This window comes from Epinephelus lanceolatus, chromosome 21 (assembly GCF_041903045.1).
Source record: "Epinephelus lanceolatus isolate andai-2023 chromosome 21, ASM4190304v1, whole genome shotgun sequence".
Taxonomy (NCBI): domain Eukaryota; kingdom Metazoa; phylum Chordata; class Actinopteri; order Perciformes; family Serranidae; genus Epinephelus; species Epinephelus lanceolatus.
In genome coordinates, this window is record NC_135754.1 from 9,210,600 (window position 1) to 9,230,845 (window position 20,246).

The 20,246-nt window shown below is 41.2% G+C and overlaps 2 protein-coding genes across 4 annotated transcripts in view; both read left to right on the plus strand.

Annotated features, from left to right (window-relative positions):
* The window catches only part of abcc3 (ATP-binding cassette, sub-family C (CFTR/MRP), member 3), an 82,448-nt gene extending 75,412 nt beyond the window's left edge, over positions 1–7,036 (plus strand). For both annotated transcript variants that reach the window (XM_033612279.2, XM_033612278.2), the window contains exons 29-31: positions 133–299; positions 403–597; positions 6,210–7,036. In XM_033612279.2, the coding sequence (XP_033468170.2) occupies positions 133–299; positions 403–597; positions 6,210–6,321 (474 nt within the window). In that variant the 3' untranslated portion in view covers positions 6,322–7,036. The remainder of the gene's footprint in view (positions 1–132; positions 300–402; positions 598–6,209) is intronic.
* An 8,280-nt stretch (positions 7,037–15,316) lies between these two features.
* LOC117247441 (WAP, Kazal, immunoglobulin, Kunitz and NTR domain-containing protein 2-like) lies at positions 15,317–18,204 on the plus strand. Of its 2 annotated transcripts, XM_078163543.1 has the most exons (3): positions 15,317–15,850; positions 16,079–16,685; positions 16,800–18,204. In XM_078163543.1, exons 1-3 carry the CDS (start codon positions 15,665–15,667, stop codon positions 17,627–17,629), a joined length of 1,623 nt encoding a protein of 540 aa, XP_078019669.1. In that variant the 5' UTR covers positions 15,317–15,664; the 3' UTR covers positions 17,630–18,204. The 2 variants fall into 2 exon arrangements, with proteins under 2 accessions (XP_078019669.1, XP_033467898.1); XM_033612007.2 differs by having other exon boundaries at positions 16,079–18,204.
* The last annotated feature ends 2,042 nt before the right edge of the window (positions 18,205–20,246 follow it).

The following is a 20,246-nucleotide window of genomic DNA, read 5'->3' on the forward strand; positions in this document are numbered from 1 at the left end:
CACTTCTGTGGCCATAAAGTGAGAAGTGTAAATACTCTTGGTTTTTACTGCGCATTACTAAAAGCTACTAAAACTACTATCAAGACACTGAAAATTACACAGTTTCTCTCATTTCTCATTTCTGTGCCACAGGAACCTGTGCTGTTCTCAGGCACACTGAGGATGAACCTGGACCCATTTGATAAGTACAGTGATGAGGAGGTGTGGGCAGCTCTGGAACATTCTCACCTCCACAAGTTTGTCAGCAACCAGCAGGCAAAGCTGGAGCTGGAGTGTTCAGAGGGAGGAGAAAATCTCAGGTTGGTTCAGAGGGAGAGAGATACAGTAAAGCAGCATTTAAATGAACAGGTGTAGTTCTCTGTGGCGCTGTGTTTCATGTGTTGTGTGCTGGTGTATCTGCAGTGTGGGCCAGAGGCAGCTGGTGTGTTTGGCTCGAGCACTCCTTAGGAAGACGAGGATCCTCATCCTGGATGAAGCTACAGCTGCTATCGACCTGGAGACAGATGATCTCATCCAGTCCACCATTCGCACTCAGTTTGAAGACTGCACTGTCTTTACCATCGCTCACAGACTCAACACAATCATGGATTACACAAGGTTCAATATATATATGAATATTTGCTTTAAACTTTAAACACCATAATTTTAACTATCTGAACTAATTTCTTTAACAGCAGTCAGCTACAAGACAAACAGTTTTCTGTTTCTCCATATTCATGGATATGGAGGATATCACAAACATTCAGTGTTGATCACCAGAAGTCACTGTGTGTATTCTTTGGCTCTAACAAACACACAGAGTGCATTTCCTTCTTTATAAAACATTTGCAAAGCAGATTTTTCATGGGGTATCTTAAAAGCTGTATCTTTAACATCCATTTTACTACTTTGTGTTCTTCTTCACTGCTTTTGTTGGCGTTTCTTGGCGTGTTACTGTCACCTATCAATCACTGAAATAGTGTGAAACCATTGGCAGTAATGTATAATATGTCACTTGCATGTTAGTCTCACATTGACAGACGCACCACTCGCAGTTTGTTTTAGCACTATGCCAGCGCTGGAGATAGGTCTGGCTCAACCTATCATATTTCTGCACTCTGGGCTGTTTGTTTTTCTTTAACCCAATCATAATCATCTTGAGCAACGCTACACTCAGGATGTAGTGATTGTGCTCTTGCAAAAATAGTTTTGGGAAGGATTTTATTTTAGTGAAACATTTGCACTTGGTTAGGTGAGCTGTGGCATTAATCGTCTGAACCCTGCACTGTTTCAGGGCATTTTTTGATCCTGCCACATTTTGCATGCCATGGCCTCATTTTTCAGGGCAGTATAGAAGTCCTGCATCTCTATGGAAACCGTACAATCGTGGCATGAATAAGGGAGATCTCAGTGCTTTTAAACACAGTTGTAATGCCAGAAATCAGGAAAAAAATTAGAATTACCACCTCACAGTTTTAAATCTCCACAAACCAGTCAAGTTGCAGCTACAGTTTACATCCATGTCTGTCCAGACTCATATGTAGCCATGACATGTTATGGCATTGATTAATGGCCAGAAAAGTGTTTTTTCATAACACAATGATGTCAAAATGAATTTGACCTTTGACCTTTTGGATATTTAATGTCATCACTTTATCATTTTTCCTGTTTGACATTTGTGAGAAAATTTGTCATAATTAGTGCATTAATTCTTGAGTTATGGCCATACTTTGACCTTAGACCACCAAATTCTAATCAGTTCATCATTGAGTCCAGGTGGATGTTTGTGCCAAATTTGAAGAAATTCCCTTGAGGTGTTTTTGATTCTCATATTCACAAGAATAAGACCGATGGGGTCACAGTGAGCTTGACCTTTGATGACCTGTGCCTGCTAAAATCTAATCAGTTCTGTGTTGAGGCCAACTGGAGGTTTGTGCTTAATTTTGTTCTTGAAATATCACATTCAAGAGAATGAGACAGCATTATGTTTTTGGGCGGACAGCCCAAAGAGATAATGCCAGCTGTCGCCATTTAGAAGCATAAAAAAGAAAAATATGCCATTGAACTTTTTTTACTAATTCATTTTACAAAAGTTGTGGAAATATTCAACTTTTTTTTTTCCAAGTGTTACCAATATTAGAATATAAAACAGGGATGCTACAATCTATACATATTGATCTATTTACATTTTTACAACCTTTACTTACACCCTCTCTTGCCCTCTCCTGTCTGCTCGGTATAAACAGCCTGCAGTTCAGTCCAAGTTTCGCTTTCATTCTTGTCTCGTGACTGTTGGTCCCAGTCAAGTCATTTATGGCTTCCCAGTTGCCAGAGGAACACAGAATGTATTGTTTTCTCCAGGATCTGGTTAGTGCAAATGGTTTATGTTTGGCAACATTTTAAATGAGACATGTAGAATAAAATGATTGTGATGAATTATCACTATTTTTAGCCCTTAACTGGGACATTCAACACACATTATGTGTCAAGGACCATCGGAAACTTGAATCCAATGATAATTTGTTTGTAAAGTTTCTGGTTATAATAAATCCTCCTCTCCCTTTCAGACAGCTAATTTTATAAATAAGCAGCAACCTCGGAAAAATTAAGCCTAAGTGGATGTGCCAAAAACCTGCAGTTCATCTAATGACCACCTGAGGCTGGATCCAAAACAGAGTATATCCCATTCCCCATAGACCCCCATGTTAAAATGCCCAACTCTCCAGCAGCAATATACATGTTCACAGTCTGGTACAAGAAACAGTTTTGGTTTCTATAGTTAATATCAACATTTATGACAACTGTACAGAGGGTGAATTTTTTCATAGCTCATCCATTTGCATTTTACACTGCCTGGCCAAAAAAAAAGTCGCCACCTGGATTTAACTAAGCAAATAGGTACGAGCCTCCTATTGGATAATTACTGCATGGGCGATTATCTTTCAGCTGGCAACAAGTTATTTAACCCCAACTGGTGCAATGAGTTGCTTCTCATTTCCTAAACAACCATGTCGAAAGACACATCCCGTGGTCGTGGAAAAGATGTTAGTCTGTTTGAGAAGGGTCAAATCATTGGCATGCATCAAGCAGAGAAAACATCTAAGGAGGTTGCAGAAACTACTAAAATTGGGTTAAGAACTGTCCAACGCATTATTAAAAACTGGAAGGATAGTGGGGACCCATCGTCTTCGAGGAAGAAATGTGGCCGGAAAAAAATCCTCAATGATCGTGATCGGCGATCACTTAAACGTTTGGTGAGATCAAATCAAAGAAAAACAACAGTAGAACTCAGGGCTATGTTTAATAGTGAAAGTAAGAGCATTTCCACACGCACAATGCGAAGGGAACTCAAGGGATTGGGACTGAACAGCTGTGTAGCCTTAAGAAAACCACTAATCAGTGAGGCTAACCGGAAAAAAAGGCTTCAATTTGCTAGGGAGCATAAAGATTGGACTCTGGAGCAATGGAAGAAGGTCATGTGGTCTGATGAGTCCAGATTTACCCTGTTCCAGAGTGATGGGCGCATCAGGGTAAGAAGAGAGGCAGATGAAGTGATGCACCCATCATGCCTAGTGCCTACTGTACAAGCCTGTGGGGGCAGTGTTATGATCTGGGGTTGCTGCAGTTGGTCAGGTCTACGTTCAGCAACAGTATGTGCTCAAAGAATGAGGTCAGCTGACTACCTGAATATACTGAATGACCAGGTTATTCCATCAATGGATTTTTTCTTCCCTGATGGGACGGGCATATTCCAAGATGACAATGCCAGGATTCATCGGGCTCAAATTGTGAAAGACTGGTTCAGGGAGCATGAGACATCATTTTCACACATGGATTGGCCACCACAGAGTCCAGACCTTAACCCCATTGAGAATCTTTGGGATGTGCTGGAGAAGGCTTTGCGCAGCGGTCAGACTCTACCATCATCAATGCAAGATCTTGGTGAAAAATTAATGCAACACTGGATGGAAATAAATCTTGTGACATTGCAGAAGCTTATCGAAACAATGCCACAGTGAATGCGTGCCGTAATCAAAGCTAAAGGCGGTCCAACGAAATATTAGAGTGTATGACCTTTTTTTTTGGTGGTGACTTTTTTTTTGGCCAGGCAGTGTATTAAGGCTAGGGCTGGGCGGTATAACCTAAAATTTATATCACGGTATAAATCGAATCCCTTCACAGTAACGGTATATATCGTGGTATAAATTTAAGTGTAAAAGTTATAATAGAAGTGTTTCTGAATGGGTTTTGTAGTCCCTTAGCAAAGCTAAATTGATTAAAAAAAAAAAAAGCAAAGATATAATGTATTTTTTAGAGCATTTATTGTGCAGAATACAGATCTCAAAACTCAAAATTAAAACCCAGTACTCTATGGTGCAAAATGTCCCCTGGGATCTATATCAAAAGGTAATTTCCTTCTTTTAGCAAAATCCTAAATGACTGAGTTGTGTTTTTTCCACCTGGACCTTTATACTCTGCCATTTCTCCTCTAATCATCAGGCTGTAACCTGTGACAGGCTGTTATGATACCACAACTATCACACATTCACATATGGAGTTTTTTGTGGAGCCCCTAGCGTCACATAGGTTTACATTACCAAAGGTTTATGACAAACTCTCTTGCCGAAAACCAACTCCCGTGTGCGCACGGCGAGAGAGGAGAGGGAGAGACGCTGTGCTGCTGCCAGAGGAGACGCTGAATGAGTTCCCTCTGGGCGGTAAGTCGAGAGTCTGAGAAGTCCGGGGCTGTTCATAAAACATTAACTCACTCACTCACAAGTTCTCCAGCAACACATGTTGCACGTGCTACGCTAAATCACGGACGTGAACCAGCTCCTCTTGCTCCGCTGTCTCTGTGCTCGCAGCCATTTTCACACTGAGGCAGGTGCGATGACGTCATCGACAATAGGACGGTAGAGCGCAAATCTCTACCGTGGGCCAAATTTATATCATTTCTACCGTCTACCGCATATACCGTGCAGCCCTAATTAAGGCCCAAAGTTAAGTATATATAAGGGTCCGCTTTTTAGTGACAGGCTGTCTGTGAGGCGTCGCTATAGTCTATGTGTCAACTCCACCCCTCGTTCCTCCACAGCTCCACCCTCTCATCCAAATATGGTCACTTCTGGCGTAAAAAAAAACCCAATATGGCGAAAGCTGAAATACTGACCTTGAGGCATCAAAATGGCAGATCAGAAACTAATAGGTGATGTCACGGTAGCTACATCCAATATCTTTATACAGCTTATAGTTCTATACATATTCTTTGTATGTCTTTACAACCATTTACTGAAAGAACCAAGCAGCCCTGCCTTATTCTCCAAATTTTAGTCAAAACTTGACATTTTTCAGTGTCAGTTGCTAACTGGGAGGTTGTTGTTGTTTCACGTGCCAACCGTGATTTTTAAACACGGTAACGCACTGATAGTGTCTAATGGCAGGCATATACTCACAGTCTAAATCCTGTTTGTCAGACTACTCTCATGTGCGTCTTACAACCACCTGCCAGCCACATGAAAATATGAACATCTTGCAAACTTAACATCCCAACTAAACATCTTGTCATTCTGTTTGTGCACTGCTGGACAAGTTAGAATAGTAGAATAGGCAGTAGAATATGTTGTGTTCTAAATGATTAACTGAGGGGAGGTGAGTGTTCCTCGCAGTCAAAATAGTCATTAATTAATGTGTCAGCTGCAAGGTAAGTTTTAGAATCCATCAGTGACGAAGGCTGTGTGAGGAAGGAGGATGCTGTTTTTCCTTTTAATCATAACTTTTCTGCTCACAGCTGTTCTAGCGGTGACACAGCTCCCTCAGGCACACCAGGTGCCAAATATTGTGTAACCATCGTGGCTCTTTTCCTGTCCTGTCATGTCTGAATGAAGTCATGAGCGTTATTTATGTAGTGGACACCTCTGCCTGAATAACAGAAAGAGCCATTACTTCAACAGATAAATGACAAAGACAGCAATGTTACATACTTCATGTCTGAAAAGTATAAAACATATATAAATGTACATATCATGTTTTATTTTATTTAAACATTACATAAATTATTAAACCTTGTGAACCTCATAAAACAATACTAATGCCATGCCAATAAGGAAAAAAATAATTTGATGATAATAAGAAGGTGAAATTTATCCATGTGTATATAGATGCACATGTCATTGTTCTGAAAGGTATCCAGGCTTTGTAAATGACTCGTTTTCTCCTCTCTCTTCTTGCAGAGTGCTGGTGTTAGACAAGGGAAAGATAGCAGAGTTTGACACTCCGACAAACCTCATATCACAGAGAGGAATCTTCTACGGCATGGCTAAAGATGCAGGACTGACACAGTAGAACCGCCTTTTCTCCAGATGTTACAAACAGGGTTGAGGATGAGCTCAGTTCGCTCTGACTCTGGGTTTCAAACCTGCCAGTGGAACTGAAGAGTACTGTTTATGTGCACTTGGTATTTTTTCAGGGCACTCACTGCTGGTTTTGAATTAAACCTGAACTCTGTTGCAAACTTGGATCAATTAGCAGTTTCAAACATTTGTAGTGTTTGCCTGAACCCACATCAGGACATCAACATACCCTTCTGTGATTGTCTTAAGTTCCTGGCACTGACTCTACTGTCCTGGGTGGCAAATGTCCGTTTGGAATATAAATTGGAAAAAACAAGCCATATGTAAAGACACTAGTTGATCCAAGTCTGCCCTTTAGTGCCTTCTGCCAGTGGGATGAAGAAAGCCAGTGAATGTATCATTTTCTATTCGGCTGTCTGCTGCAAAATTAAATAAAAAGGAGCAACTTTTTTATTTTATTTTTTTCTACAAAGAAAAATACTGTGCCACTGTACTTTCCTCATAAGAAAAATACACTTTTGTGATAAACCCACTTATTTTTGTACTGTACCATTATTTAAGCTACTTTATAAAGAATTGTCTCAACTAGGGAAGTTTGCTCAGTTAATTATGTGATTCTTTTGTGAACCAAATCTATTAAAACTTGAATTCTGTACCACCAAAATATGAAATATGATAATGCCTTTATTAAAAAAAAGGAAGAACAATGATTGTGTGCTGTCTTGGTGTGATATTCCAGCTCAGGGTAATCGAATCTATTGTCCTAATGATCAAAGTGTAGAACGCACATAAACAAGTAGAGCAACAACTCTCATAATGCAGCAGAATTTTAGAAAAGTTACACTTTTATCAGAAGGTGTTTTTGCATGTAATATTTTTTAGATAAAATTGTCTTTATTAAAGTGGGATGTTGCCAGTTTATTAGGTACAGCTAGAGTGTGCTCACAGTCAGACTTTCTTAAACGTTTTGCACCACGAACCACCTTAAAAAATATTTGTCTCTTCCAGTATCACCATCATGACTGACATTTAAACACAGTAGCATAGACCTACCCTGTTCAGCTACGGACAGTTCAAACAGGAGGTTTATTCCTATTAAGAGTATTTATTGAGGCCATCTCAAAACCTATCAGGGATTATGTGATTACAATATAACCTCTGGGGGCAATGGCCAGCAAGGCCAGACTTGGGCAAGACTTCCTCTTCCTTGCGTCGGTCATGGTTTACAGTCCAATTAGCAACTTGGGAAAGGTGCAGACAACATTTCAGCTGATCTCCATAAACAGACATCTGCATATAAATGCAGCTATTTCAGGAAAAAAAGCTGCCTGCTCTCTCCGGTTTTACGCCAGGCTCGGCTCCTTTCAAAGACTCCATGCGAAGCACTCCTCTGGGGTTTTTTTGGACCTAATTGTATTGCGGAGTTTTGCACAGCGGCGACCGGATCTTTGCTCTCAAACCACAAAAAATGTGATGGCACAACAGTCTCCTTCAGTACATTATTCGATGCTTTCTTTTGATTTTCACATTGGCTATTCATCCTGTTTAATTTGTCTTCTGATTAAATCGGAACCGTTGAAACAAGTTGTAGGAAGCCTCTGCAAGTAATTGGTTGCTGGCAGACACTCTGTGCTGCAATAAAATGGTTAATCAGCAGTGCCGTGCACTGTAGAGCCGATGTGCTGCTGGTTCTGCCGGCCTGAATAGAATATAGTGTCTACTGTTGTGTACAACATTTATAGACTGAGCTGAGTAGTGATGCGCGGGTCAACCTGTGACCCGCAGGACCCACAAATGGACCTGCAGGTCGGGCAGCAGTGATCGTCTGTTAAATCGGTCTGTAAATGATATTTTGACATTATTGGCTATTACTGTCATGGCATTTATGATTTATTGTACAAAACGGGGGAAACAAACGTTGACAAAAACGGTTACATAATTCATATTAAATTCAAAAGATAACGAAAAAACAGCTACAAGTTAGAGGGAATAGTGATAAAGTGGTAAAACTTGGCATTGATCCACAGCCTCAGACGGATGCGCTCAAGCCTGCCATGCACAAGCTCCGTTGGTAGGCGATACTATATTTTCACATTTTTAACAATGCAATTTAAAAGTTTTGATTTTTATTGATAACCTACATTTACCAACAATAAAAGACTACATTTAGCACCAAAAAAATATGTAAAAAAAATAATAATAATAGTAATAATAATAATTAAAAAAAAGTAAATAAAAAAACGAATATTGAATACCAAATTTTCATAACAAATACCTACCCACAGAAACGAATATTCGAATATCCGAATATTTGGGTACAGCCCTAAAAAATCTAAATCACTGACAGACAATAGCCCATGGGTTCTGAGATTGCATTTCAGCCAATGTGTTCCTCCTCTTTTGCTCTCCACCCTAGTTGTTTGCTTGCAAGCAACCAAGGTTTTATTGGAGTCTGAAAAGTTAAGCCAATGCGGAAGTGCCTTAAACCTGCATTCTCTCCAATGGCCAGCACGGGGCACTGCACTGGTTGCAAAAATAAGTCCGTTGTATAGACGACAAAGAGGATATCACTCTGTTTCACACTTGATGTATTACCTCAGTTAACTTTTTGTAATGAGTTTATGGTCTCAATCGCTGGTGTCAAGTCAGTGTTAGTACAGCATGACGTTCCTTTTGGAAATTAGTGTCCCATTTAGAGTAAAACAGAATAAAGCAGGGTCGGCTACTGTAGAGGATATGGCTACTTTATTATTGACACCAAGATGGCTACAGCTAAAATGCCAAACTCAGGGCTTCAAAAGAGTCAACAAACCAATGGGTGACGTAACATTGTGTCCACTTCTTTTATACATTTTATGTGTGCAACCAAAGCCTGCTCAAATGTGATTGGTCAATACTACCTGGACTACAAACTGAGTCTAGAACACTTCTGTCAGGCTGATCATATCTTGTCCTATTGCCCACAGATTCTACATACATATGCAGATATATGATTATAGAGATAACGTATTGAGTAACGTGTGTCATATCTTACTGATTAACACTGTTTGCTGCTAACAGGTGCTTTGGAGACTCTAATAACCACTAGCACTTGTCCACTTCAGTTTCAACAGGACTGCTTGAAATATTCTCCTCCTGATCCACTCTTCCCCTTCCAATACTTCTTAGTTTTGATCCATTCATTTGACCTCTGCTTACTATCCTTCCATCACAGTCTAATTTGTAACTTGTCATGGACACACTTGAGCACTATGTTCGTGACATGACTATATAGCAAGCTGGTACCAAAACAAAACATTCAGTAAAAGCAAAACTTATTTTAAATTACACTGAGTGATCCCAAAGTTTGAGTATTTGTATTCAAAATTCTGTAGTATTTTGAAAGTGTTTATGTTTTAAAATCAATATATCTATTTTTTTTAATATATTTATATTCTGGGTGTTCCTCTGTCTACCACTAGAGGGAGCTCACATACCACCAGTGGAACTTGTACCATCTTTGAGAGCCAGTGCACTAGAGGCACCTTTGTCTCCAGTCCCTTCACTAAAATGTGACTAAGTATCTCTATCACTGAGTCAGATCTTGTGATCTCCATTAATGAGGATACCATCAGAGGTTTTTTACCCCTAGTTTCCCAGTTAGACTGACATCACAGAGTAAAGCACCATGACAGGACTCAGACTATGAGTTCACCTCAGATCTCTGCTGCAAGACGTCTCTTGCCCCACACACAGACACACTCTGTGGCTTGATACAGAGAAGCTGTGGTTTTCATTTCTCAATGTTTTTTCTCCAGTTACTGTACCAATGCCATACACACTCTCTTTGCCTCAACAACATGCCAAAACTGACAGATGCTGATAACCCAATATGAATGTGCTCGGCTCCCAGCTTGTTCAGTAATGTCCCTGCCTATAGGCACATTGAGATGAAATGGCAGAGGTTTGGCTCTGGCCGTCTGCTGACTTGCCCCATCAGTTTGTGCTGCAGGCGCAGGAACCAGGAGTGAGAGGCAGATTGAAAACAGCCTCAGCAAAGTGGTGACAAAGCAAGACACTTGTTTTTCTTTCATGATATTGCTCAATGTTTGTCTGCCGATACCAACCTGGTCTGTCTTCTGGATGTTCTTTTGCTACATTCAGACCACCCACAGCTGTGTAAAAGGATAAAGGAGTAGCTCAACATTGTGGAAATACATAAATGAGAGAGTTCAACAGGAAGGTTGGTATCATTCTCATCCATGTTAAATATGAAGCTATACCACTATACCACCGCCACCAAAGGCGCAAAAGTTTATAGCGCCACTGCACAGCGTCAGTTTGAAACACCCTTGGTAACAACTAACATAAGGAGCAGATGTAAATACGAGGTGTTTTACTGATGTTGTAAGTTTAATTTGTAAAGGATTGCATGTGTCTAACGAGCAAAAACTGCACATTTCCTGTAAAAACAGAGGTGTATTTTGAAAAGACACGATGCATTTACCAAGTGTTCATTGACCCATTTTTGCTATTGGCTGTTCTGGTGACAAATGGTGTATATGGAGGCAGCTTTCGTCATTAATCAAGCCCCTATGATGCTGCCCCATCACATAAAAGCAATGTCGTCTGACCCTGCAGACTGGGGGAGTAGTGGATTGAGCGAATTACATGGATTGAAAGGAGTGCTTGTGATTATGGATTTAGCATCAACTTTAGTTTGATTAGGTGATTAGTTTGGTGGTTAGTTGCATAGTTAGTTAATCGGTCAGCCAGTCAGTCAGTCAGTTAGTTTCGGTATTTATTATTTAGTTTTGCAAAATGGGTCGTCACTGCTGCTTTCCCGTGTGTAGAAACATCACTGGACTGCACAGCTTTCCAGCAGACCTAGCATTTAGGCGCCAGTGGTTGCATGTACTGGGACTGTTATCTCCTGCCTAGAGCCAGAGTTTACAATGATCATTTTTCCCAGGACTGCTTCTCCAATCTCATGGAGGTAGACATTCATGCTGAAAAGCAATGCAGTGCCAAATGTGGCTCTCCCAGTGCCGACAGCAGCACATGGTCACAGCTGCATGTTGTGCTGAGTGCACAAGTGGGTGTGTATAAATTATGTGAGTAGTATGCATTGTATTGTCAGTGACTAACGTTATAGGGTAAGAAACGGCTCTGGCAAGGTTAGCTTACACTGCCAAACTTAGGCTAATGTTACCTTGACAGCTAACCTCGGGTGCTGTTGTGTCACTGTACAGCAGAGTACTGGATACAGCGTTAAACACGGGGCTCCGTTCATTCCTATGAGAGTTGCCAAAATGGTTCAACTGCCACGTATAAAATGACGTGATGATCAGCACTACTTTGGCACTGTGTGGCCCATAGAGCAGGCGCACAAGAGACTAACAACAAAATTCAGTTGGCCGGATGGCTAACTTCAGATATAAAATTATTCAATTGTACAGCTCTTCTAGACTTTTGAAATTTCAGTCATGTCAAGGGGGTTGTGATGGTAACAAAAAAAAAGAATCACTAATTTACAGACATCTCTTTTGCCATGTAATTTAATTGGGAAAAAAGTCTTTTTAGGCCACAGGGTATCATGTGACAGTGTAATTCCACTGTTTGGCCACTACAACAACTGGCTACAAAGCCTGGTGCACTTGCTTGGGGCCTGCAAAAAACCCACAAAACCAAACCATCCAACCATTAGCAGATGCTTAATGTTGTGATGTGAGCCAAGCTGTGTTTCTGGAGCTCTTCGGTTGGATAATGCACTCACAGAGCTGGTGAACTTGCACCTTACATTGATCTTATATCTCATCTAAATTGACTGGTGTGGGCTTCATTCCCCAAATTACCAAATAATGTAGTTAAAGAAAGTTTCTGCTAGCTGTTACTTTTGATTAAATTCGAATCCTCAAATAACCTCCCACCTGAGGGCGTGCAATTGGATGATTTTGTGTTTTTCAGGTTTCCTATTGTTTTATTGATGTTTTCCTGAGTACAAAAAATTAAGCCTATAATTTCCTACGAATTTGTAGCCCCGAGATGTATCCATCTTTACTGGGTTTGACAAGAGTTTATTAATTCCGCCCCAATGTGAAACATTTGTACATAACAGGTTCAGACTGTGTGAGGGCTGTGTAAGGTGTGCCGATGTCTTCCTGTCCGGGGGATGTGACGGGATATATTTTGTCTTTAATTATTTAGTAGTATTGAGCTCTTCAGATATACCTGGTGAAAAGTTTGTATATGACATCAAGGATGTCAGTCCATAAATCACAACAAGGACCAAGATACACACACACACACACACACACACACACACAGTAAATAGCCGCTCAAATAAGCTGATATAGTTAATCATACATGCAGAATGTGTGCAGTTGTTTGTCATTGGCAGTGAAATGGAGCAAATATAATCCTTCTTACAGGATTGAGACCTGCAGCTCTGGAAGCTCTGAAGGCTCGAGATAAACAGCCTTTATTTATTTTCTTGTCTTGCAAATACACACATACACAAAAATCACCACGTCTGCATCATGAACAAACAATCTCCTGCACAAACACTTTGACGCAGCGTGAGTCCACCGTTATTGCACTGGAAGGCTGTCTAATAGCTGCGCTGTCCTCAGCTGAACTGTGGAGGAAACCAATCAAAGACGTTTACACAGGAAAGGAATGAGCAGTGCAAATCATAATTACACCTTCATTCATTAAATGCTCTGCCAACGCACACGCCCAGTGTGGAGCACATCACCTGATCTTCAGAGTATCGTTTTTTCTTAGTTGCATTGTCCTCATCTCACCTCTGCGAGACAGATCTGAAAAGGGGTGTATTCAAAGTTATGTTTGCTACTTTAAGTCCAAGACATGAAGCCAAACTCGTAAATTAAAACCTGTGAGTGTCAGGTGATAACCTGTTATAATGTTGCAATGAAGTTTTGTCAGTGTAATGTCTTCCTGCTTGTATTGGCAGCGGCCTCAGTCAGTTTATTTTTCTGGAATTTGTGTGTCTGTAGATTTGCATAAATCCACACAAAGTGCTTGTACTGACACAACTAATCCTGTGTACAAAGACACGCTTTGTAGAATGTAGAACATGCATACTGTTGAGTTTAAGTCCACAGCTGAATCTCAGGGAAAGAATGGATATAGTTGTGCAGCAGCAGTCACGTATCACGGGTCACGTGTACTGTAGAGATGGGAAAAACTAATTTAATATAACCTTTACTGTATATGCAATGAATCATTTACAAGGTTATGAACATGTCTTTGCACATCTTTCAGTTTGCAGTGTAGCATTTACTGTGAGCTGATTTTCAACAGTTGATATCAGACTTTTAATTAACAGTAACTCAAAACAAGTTGAACAAGCATGAAGAAAAACTGTGTGGCAGCTGTAGTTCTTAATGTAGCCTATGTGATAGTCCCTTAGTCATCTGTGACCTATACTTTTATTGTTGTCCTCCTGAAAACAGGACCACAGTGGATATGTTATCTTTTACTTTTACTGTGTTATCCTCAGCATTTGTGACAGTGTAAAACTTGTCACATTATTATGTTATTTGATATTTAATAAATCACATTAAATCCAAAAATCAAATGAAATCAGTGTGTTCATAACAAATGCTCAAATAAGTCAGTCTATTACAGTGAGGCTTCCTACAGTATAGAGCAACATGCATCAGCTCCTTCAGTGTTGCAGTGTGTTCTCTAAAGCTGCATGCAGTTAGATTTAATTAGGTTATATTTATTTTTGCTCCCAAAATATCTCAGGTTGTATTGTTTATTTTAGCAAATCTTTTGTAATATTCCCTTCTTTTTCTTTTGTTTTCATCATTTATGACTCAACAAAGATGTATAAAAACTATTTTTTAAGATGCTTTGCGCAGACCAGGGGATTCTATAATTGCACCAGCATGAGTCAGTGTGATCATTTAGAAAACTGATGCCTTAAGATGTGAAGGTGGATGGATTTACAATTGCAACATGAGCAGGGTGAAATTAATCTGTATTGGTGTTTAATGATTTTAACTTACTCCAATTTATATTATATTCAGACTATGGCAAAATGTACATGCATTTATGATCACAATTCAAAGAAGACCATTTCCCCACTTCCTGTCTTTATGATTCATAAGTTCAACTTAAGTTACAATAATGTGCAGGAAAACACACACATACATTAAAAAACAAAAACAAAACAAAACAACAACAACAACAATCTCATTGTTAAACATATCTTCATACATTTCCTGTGGGACAGCACATAAAATAATAATAATAATATAATAAATAATAAAATAATAATATGACAAAAGACAATAAAATTAAATATAATCTCTCTGCAGGTCTTGGTATAAAGCACCTATAGACTCTACCATGTAAGCTGATCCTGGAACCTCTGAAGGGTTTATTAACAAATGTATTTTGCTGCAGCAAAAATAAATGTGTTGAAATTATCAGACCTCAGAATATTAAGAAAACTGTCTCTTATTACTTTATGATTTAAAACAGGAATTTTGTTGGAAAGTGTTTATATTCTTTCAACAGATGATAAAATATATTAATATATATATAAAATAATATATATAATATATAGAAACATTTTAATTTACATATGTAAATATAGAAAATACTCAAACGTTTCTATATAGAAATTATATACCGCCATATTTAAACCAACATACACTTAAGTACAGCGTCATTTCTAAGTTTTAATACTATAAAATGAAAACGTGGTGTCGTCGTTTGACCTACTTTTATATTCAGAATGGAGTTTGATACATAGTTGATATTTAGCTATTCTCAATTTATGTTAACTGAACATGAACATGTTCGGAAAATCGTTTTTAAAGCCACAAATTGCCTGAGTCTTTCTTCTCTCCGTGCGTCTTTACGCACACTGCGCTCTGGCGCCGCTGGATCCTACAAAGGGTTAAACGGGGTTACAGCAATCTTTTAACAGGCAGGTGCCCCGTCAGTTCCAGCCCAAAGCTTACCGCTGACTTCTTCAAAAGCTTCTTTCAACAACTCAGCACCAACTCCTATGTCATGATGCGAGGAACTTGGCGAGTCACGTTAACGGTGATGGCTGCGCATCGTTGGTATAAATAGAGCATCACCGCTGCACGAGAGGGACATCAAACTGGATAAATCAGCTGACGCACATCGTGCTGACCCGCGGACTCACACGCGTGTGATGCGATATTAAGTTGCGTCGTCTTTTCACCATATTTCCTATTTAGAGAAGAAGAGTTTGCTCACTGCTGCTGGGTCTCACAGAAATCTGCAACTTTAAAAGAAAAGGAGAAAAAAAGTCTTCAGCACTTGCTGAGTTGTGTTCCGCTCTGAAGATGTGGTGGATGCTGTTTCCACGGTGGATCTGGTTCCTGGCGTGTGTGTCAGTGTGGATGGAGCACCAGGTCGGAGTTTTGCCCCATATCACCTACTCACACCCGGGCATCTGCCCCAATGACATGAACCCCAACCTGTGGGTGGATGCCATGAGCACCTGTACACGAGAGTGTGAATCTGACCAGGTAATTAAAGTAACCTTTTAAAATCTAGTCTTTTCGACTGCTAGTTGAAGTTATTTTGCATGCAGTTTCTGTATTATATAAATGATTTATGTTTTCATTCACTTGCTGCCGTCAGTTTTAATAAATCTCAATTTTTATTTTCTGATTTTATTTTTGTTGACTGTATAACAATGCTTTCCAGATGTCTGTAGCCTCCTGCATCTGTAACTCGCTCTTCTCTTCTTACAGGAGTGTGAGTCCTTTGAGAAGTGTTGCCAAAATGTGTGCGGGAATCGGAGTTGTGTGGCAGCCCGTTACTTGGATGGGACGAAAGGCCCCATGGGAATGCCCAAGGAAGCCACCTGCACCAGTTTCATGTGCACCCAGCAGGGCTCTGAGTGTGACATCTGGGATGGCCAGCCGGTGTGTAAGTGCCGGGACCGCTGCGAGAGAGAGCCACACTTCACCTGCGCGTCTGACGGCATGACCTACTACAACAAGTGCTACATGGATGCGGAGGCGTGCTCCAAGGGCATCACCCTGGCTGTTGTCACCTGCCGCTTCCACCTCACCTGGCCCAACACCAGCCCCTCGCTGCCCCAGGCCACCACTCTTCGCCCTACCACTGCTCCTCTTCAGGCGACCATCCCACCTCCCACCGAGCCTCAGACGCCCGTCATGGTCAGCAGCCCTGCTCAGCAGACTGTAAATATGGGTGACACAGCCAGCTTCCTGTGTGATGTAATAGGTCGCCCCCGGCCTGAGGTCACCTGGGAGAAGCAGCAGCCGGAGGGGGTGGAGAGGGTGGCCATGAAGCCTAATCATGTGCGAGGGAATATGGTGGTCACTAACATCGGTCAGCTGGTCATCTACAACGCCCAGCCGCATGATTCAGGTGTCTACACCTGCACTGCTCAGAACCCATCTGGCTCAGTGAAAGCTAACCACCCACTTACTGTGCTGCCCGCAGAGCCGCCCAAGACCCCCGAGCCCAAGAATGTGACCCGCTGCCTGCCTGAAGAGTGTCTGAAACCCCCAGATAACCCAGAGGACTGTGGGAGTGAGATGGAGAAAGTCAGCTGGTACTACGAGCCCAAAACCAACAACTGCTTCTCCTTCACCCACTGTAACATCAACAACAACAGCCCGCAGCCCAGGAAGGTGTTCGAGACCTACGAGGAGTGTATGCAGTGCTGCGGCCCTGAGCTCTCCGGCCCCTGCGGGCTCCCCAGCCTGCAGGGCCCCTGTAAGGCCTACGAGCCACGCTGGGCCTACAGCAGCACCCTGCGGCAGTGCCAGTCCTTCATCTACGGAGGCTGTGACGGCAACGACAACAACTTTGAATCCAAAGAAGCCTGCGAGGAGATGTGCCCCTACCCCAAAAACCACCACTGCAAGGCCTGCAAGCCGAGAGGCAAGATGGTGACCAGCTTCTGCCGGAGTGACTTTGTCATCTTGGGCCGCATGACGGAGCTCACAGAGGAGAAGGACTCGGGCCACGCTCTTGTGACTGTGGAAGAGATCCTAAAGGACGAGAAGATGGGGCTGCGCTTCTTTGGCAAGGAGCCTCTGGAGGTCACCTTCCTCAACATGGACTGGAACTGCCCCTGCCCAAACATCACGGGCGCCGCTGCTGAGGGACAGGTCATCATCATGGGCAACGTGAATGACGGCATGGCCGTCCTTCAGCCAGAGAGCTACGTGGGTTCTTCCAGCCCTCGCCGTGTACGGAAGCTGAGAGAGGTCATCTCTAAAAACACATGTGACATTCTCAAAGCGATCACCAACAGCCCTCAGTAGCCTTAATGTGGACAAAAAGTTTAGACTCAACTGCAACAAGCTGTTCTCCTCTGAACATTAACTGCAGTCATGTTTTGAAATTTAGGACCTTTCTTACATTTACTAGTTTCTTTCTGTTGTTGAAAGTTTGCAGGAGTCATTGGTGTTGTTGATTGAAATACCATGTTTGTGAACACAAGAGACATCCATCATGATCCTCGTGTTGCCTTAATCCCCCAGACTCCGACTTCCCTCATGCCCTCTCTCGCCTCCAGCAGAAATGGAGGTTGCAGACTTGCATTGAAGCACAAAACAGACACGATTGAGTTTGACTCTCATGTACATACTTTAGAAAGTGTCGCGATCTTTAAATGCTTTTATTTGCCAGCTGTATTCTCACCTGGCGCTTGATATCATACATTTACTTCAGTTTTTTTATGTTGTATAAAAACATCCAGATACCTGTGCTTGTTATTGCACATACAGTAGGTAGATTTGGTTCATCCAGATGAATGAGTTGTAATATATTTTATTAACCACCACATTTTCTCACAGTCAGACATTTATTTTTTATCTACTTGCTATTACTTTTTGGCTATTTATTATCATGTATGTAAGCTTGTCTTTGTTTTTTTTTTCTCTGAAATTTAAGTTTTGTATAATTTTGCAAAGAAAATAAAGATTTTGGATTTTTCATCAGCTTCCATTTATTGATCTTTGTGCATATTTATGTACCTTTGAATTATAAACTGAATAATTTTATCTTTTGGAGCTCACATGATGAGGTACACACAGGATGAGGTGTGTGACCATATGAAATTGAATTTTAGCTTGGTTTTGGTGCCTGTGTGCCTGATGGAGGACAGAGAGCAGCTGCTCTGTGGCTCTGTGTGGTTACTCTGACAGGCTGTGATAAAAGAGACTTGGGAATAGTATATCCCCAGCCCCCCTGCCCGCCCACCCCATCCTCAAACCCCCCAAAACAGAACCCATCCATTCTACAGACTCCTGTGGCGTTGTAAAAACTTCACCCTAGTTTGCTTTGCCTCCATGATCCAATCTAATTGGGTAACGAGCCCAAGCTGTAAACCTCAGATCCAATCCCATACGAGAGTTATGTGTTTCATGCCGTGCCAGCAGGCGTCTCTGGGTTACTAGGAACAGGCCTTGGTGGGCTTCCACGAGGGTGTTCTACTTCCCAGATGAGATTCTGTTTCTCCCATCCAGAGCGGCGAGGGAGGCGGGAGATCAGCCCATGTTCGGTGTTCCTTTTCTGGCAAAACCACCAGGGAGCACAGACCTGCACTTCAGCAGCTGTTGAGACTCCGGAGCAGAGAAATATTAGATCTGCAGCACCTTGGATCACATCAGCAAACAAAATAAACAAAGTTCATATCAACAACACAAACACACCAACAGACGTTTTGTCACTTTTTGATACACAGCAAGAACACTGTTCAAAATCACACACGTCTTATTTTTCCCCTACAGTGATGTGTCAACAGTTTAGCTCCTGTGCACATCCTGAGGTCAATGAGTTGGACGGGTTCATTCATACGTACATTTATTAGTGATTATCTACAGCTGATATGGTGATTACATTATTGTGACTTTTACAGAATTTGACTCAGGTAGCATGATCCTCAGGATAGGGTTGGGGTTATTCAGAGGTTGGAGCAGTGATACCCAGTGATGTAAGGTGGTTACTAGTTACAAAGTGCACACAGACACACACACACATACACGCACACACCCTTAGGCGAGCTTTGCTGCTATCTCCTCCTGTACTTTTCTCTCTCTTCCTCTCTTACTGACGGCTCACTCAGCTTGTCAGTCTTTCAGCTCGACAGATTTGACTCTAAATTAGCAGTCATCACTGCATATCTGTGTATGACAATAACCCCAAAGAAGAAAAGAAAATAGTCATTTAATTCAATTATTTTTTATATTTATTTACAGTTTTTGTATAATAAGCATACTGATATAGATCGCTACTGACTATTTTATCTTTTAAAAAGAAAAAAAAAGACAGAGATTGATTTGTCTTTTCATAGGCATATATAGCAAAAAAAGTGACTCATAAAATGGCAAATCCGAATCATTCAGAAGGGTCCATTCTCCACCCAACACACCCTTGGAGGACCTGCTCTCCCATCCCACAGGCCCCTGCACAACCACACTCCCCACATGGTATATAGATAGATGTAGATCTATAGATGCACACGTATGGGACATATGTAGATTCCCATTGTATACTGGTGAATGCTTGTGTGCATGTAGGTTTGTGTGTGTGGATCCTGTGAAAGCTCATTTCAAAGATGGAAAGATGGATGAAAATGTATAGTATGCATGTTAAAAATCAAAGTACTAGTACAGATCGTGTCTTAAGTCCAAATTTTGAATCCAGAATCATGTGATAGTAAATCAAATTTTGACCTCCCTCATATAAATTGTATAAATTTGAAATAAATTTGACTTACTGTCTCATAACTTTAATTTACAAGGAATATTTTTTATTTGATCATGCTTAAAGCCACAGTGTGTAGGAATTTCTCCCATCCAATGTTGAAATCATATATTGCATTCCAACGGATAGCGCACTCTAGCGCCTCACTGTTTCAAATGCGTATTGCAACTA

Excerpts from the sequence above, each read along its gene's own strand:
- LOC117247441 (XM_033612007.2), top strand. The coding sequence starts at position 15,665 with ATGTGGTGGATGCTGTTTCCACGGTGGATCTGGTTCCTGGCGTGTGTG. Across the intron at positions 15,851-16,078 it reads GAGAGTGTGAATCTGACCAG|GAGTGTGAGTCCTTTGAGAA; the intron begins GTAATTAAAGTA and ends CTCTTCTTACAG.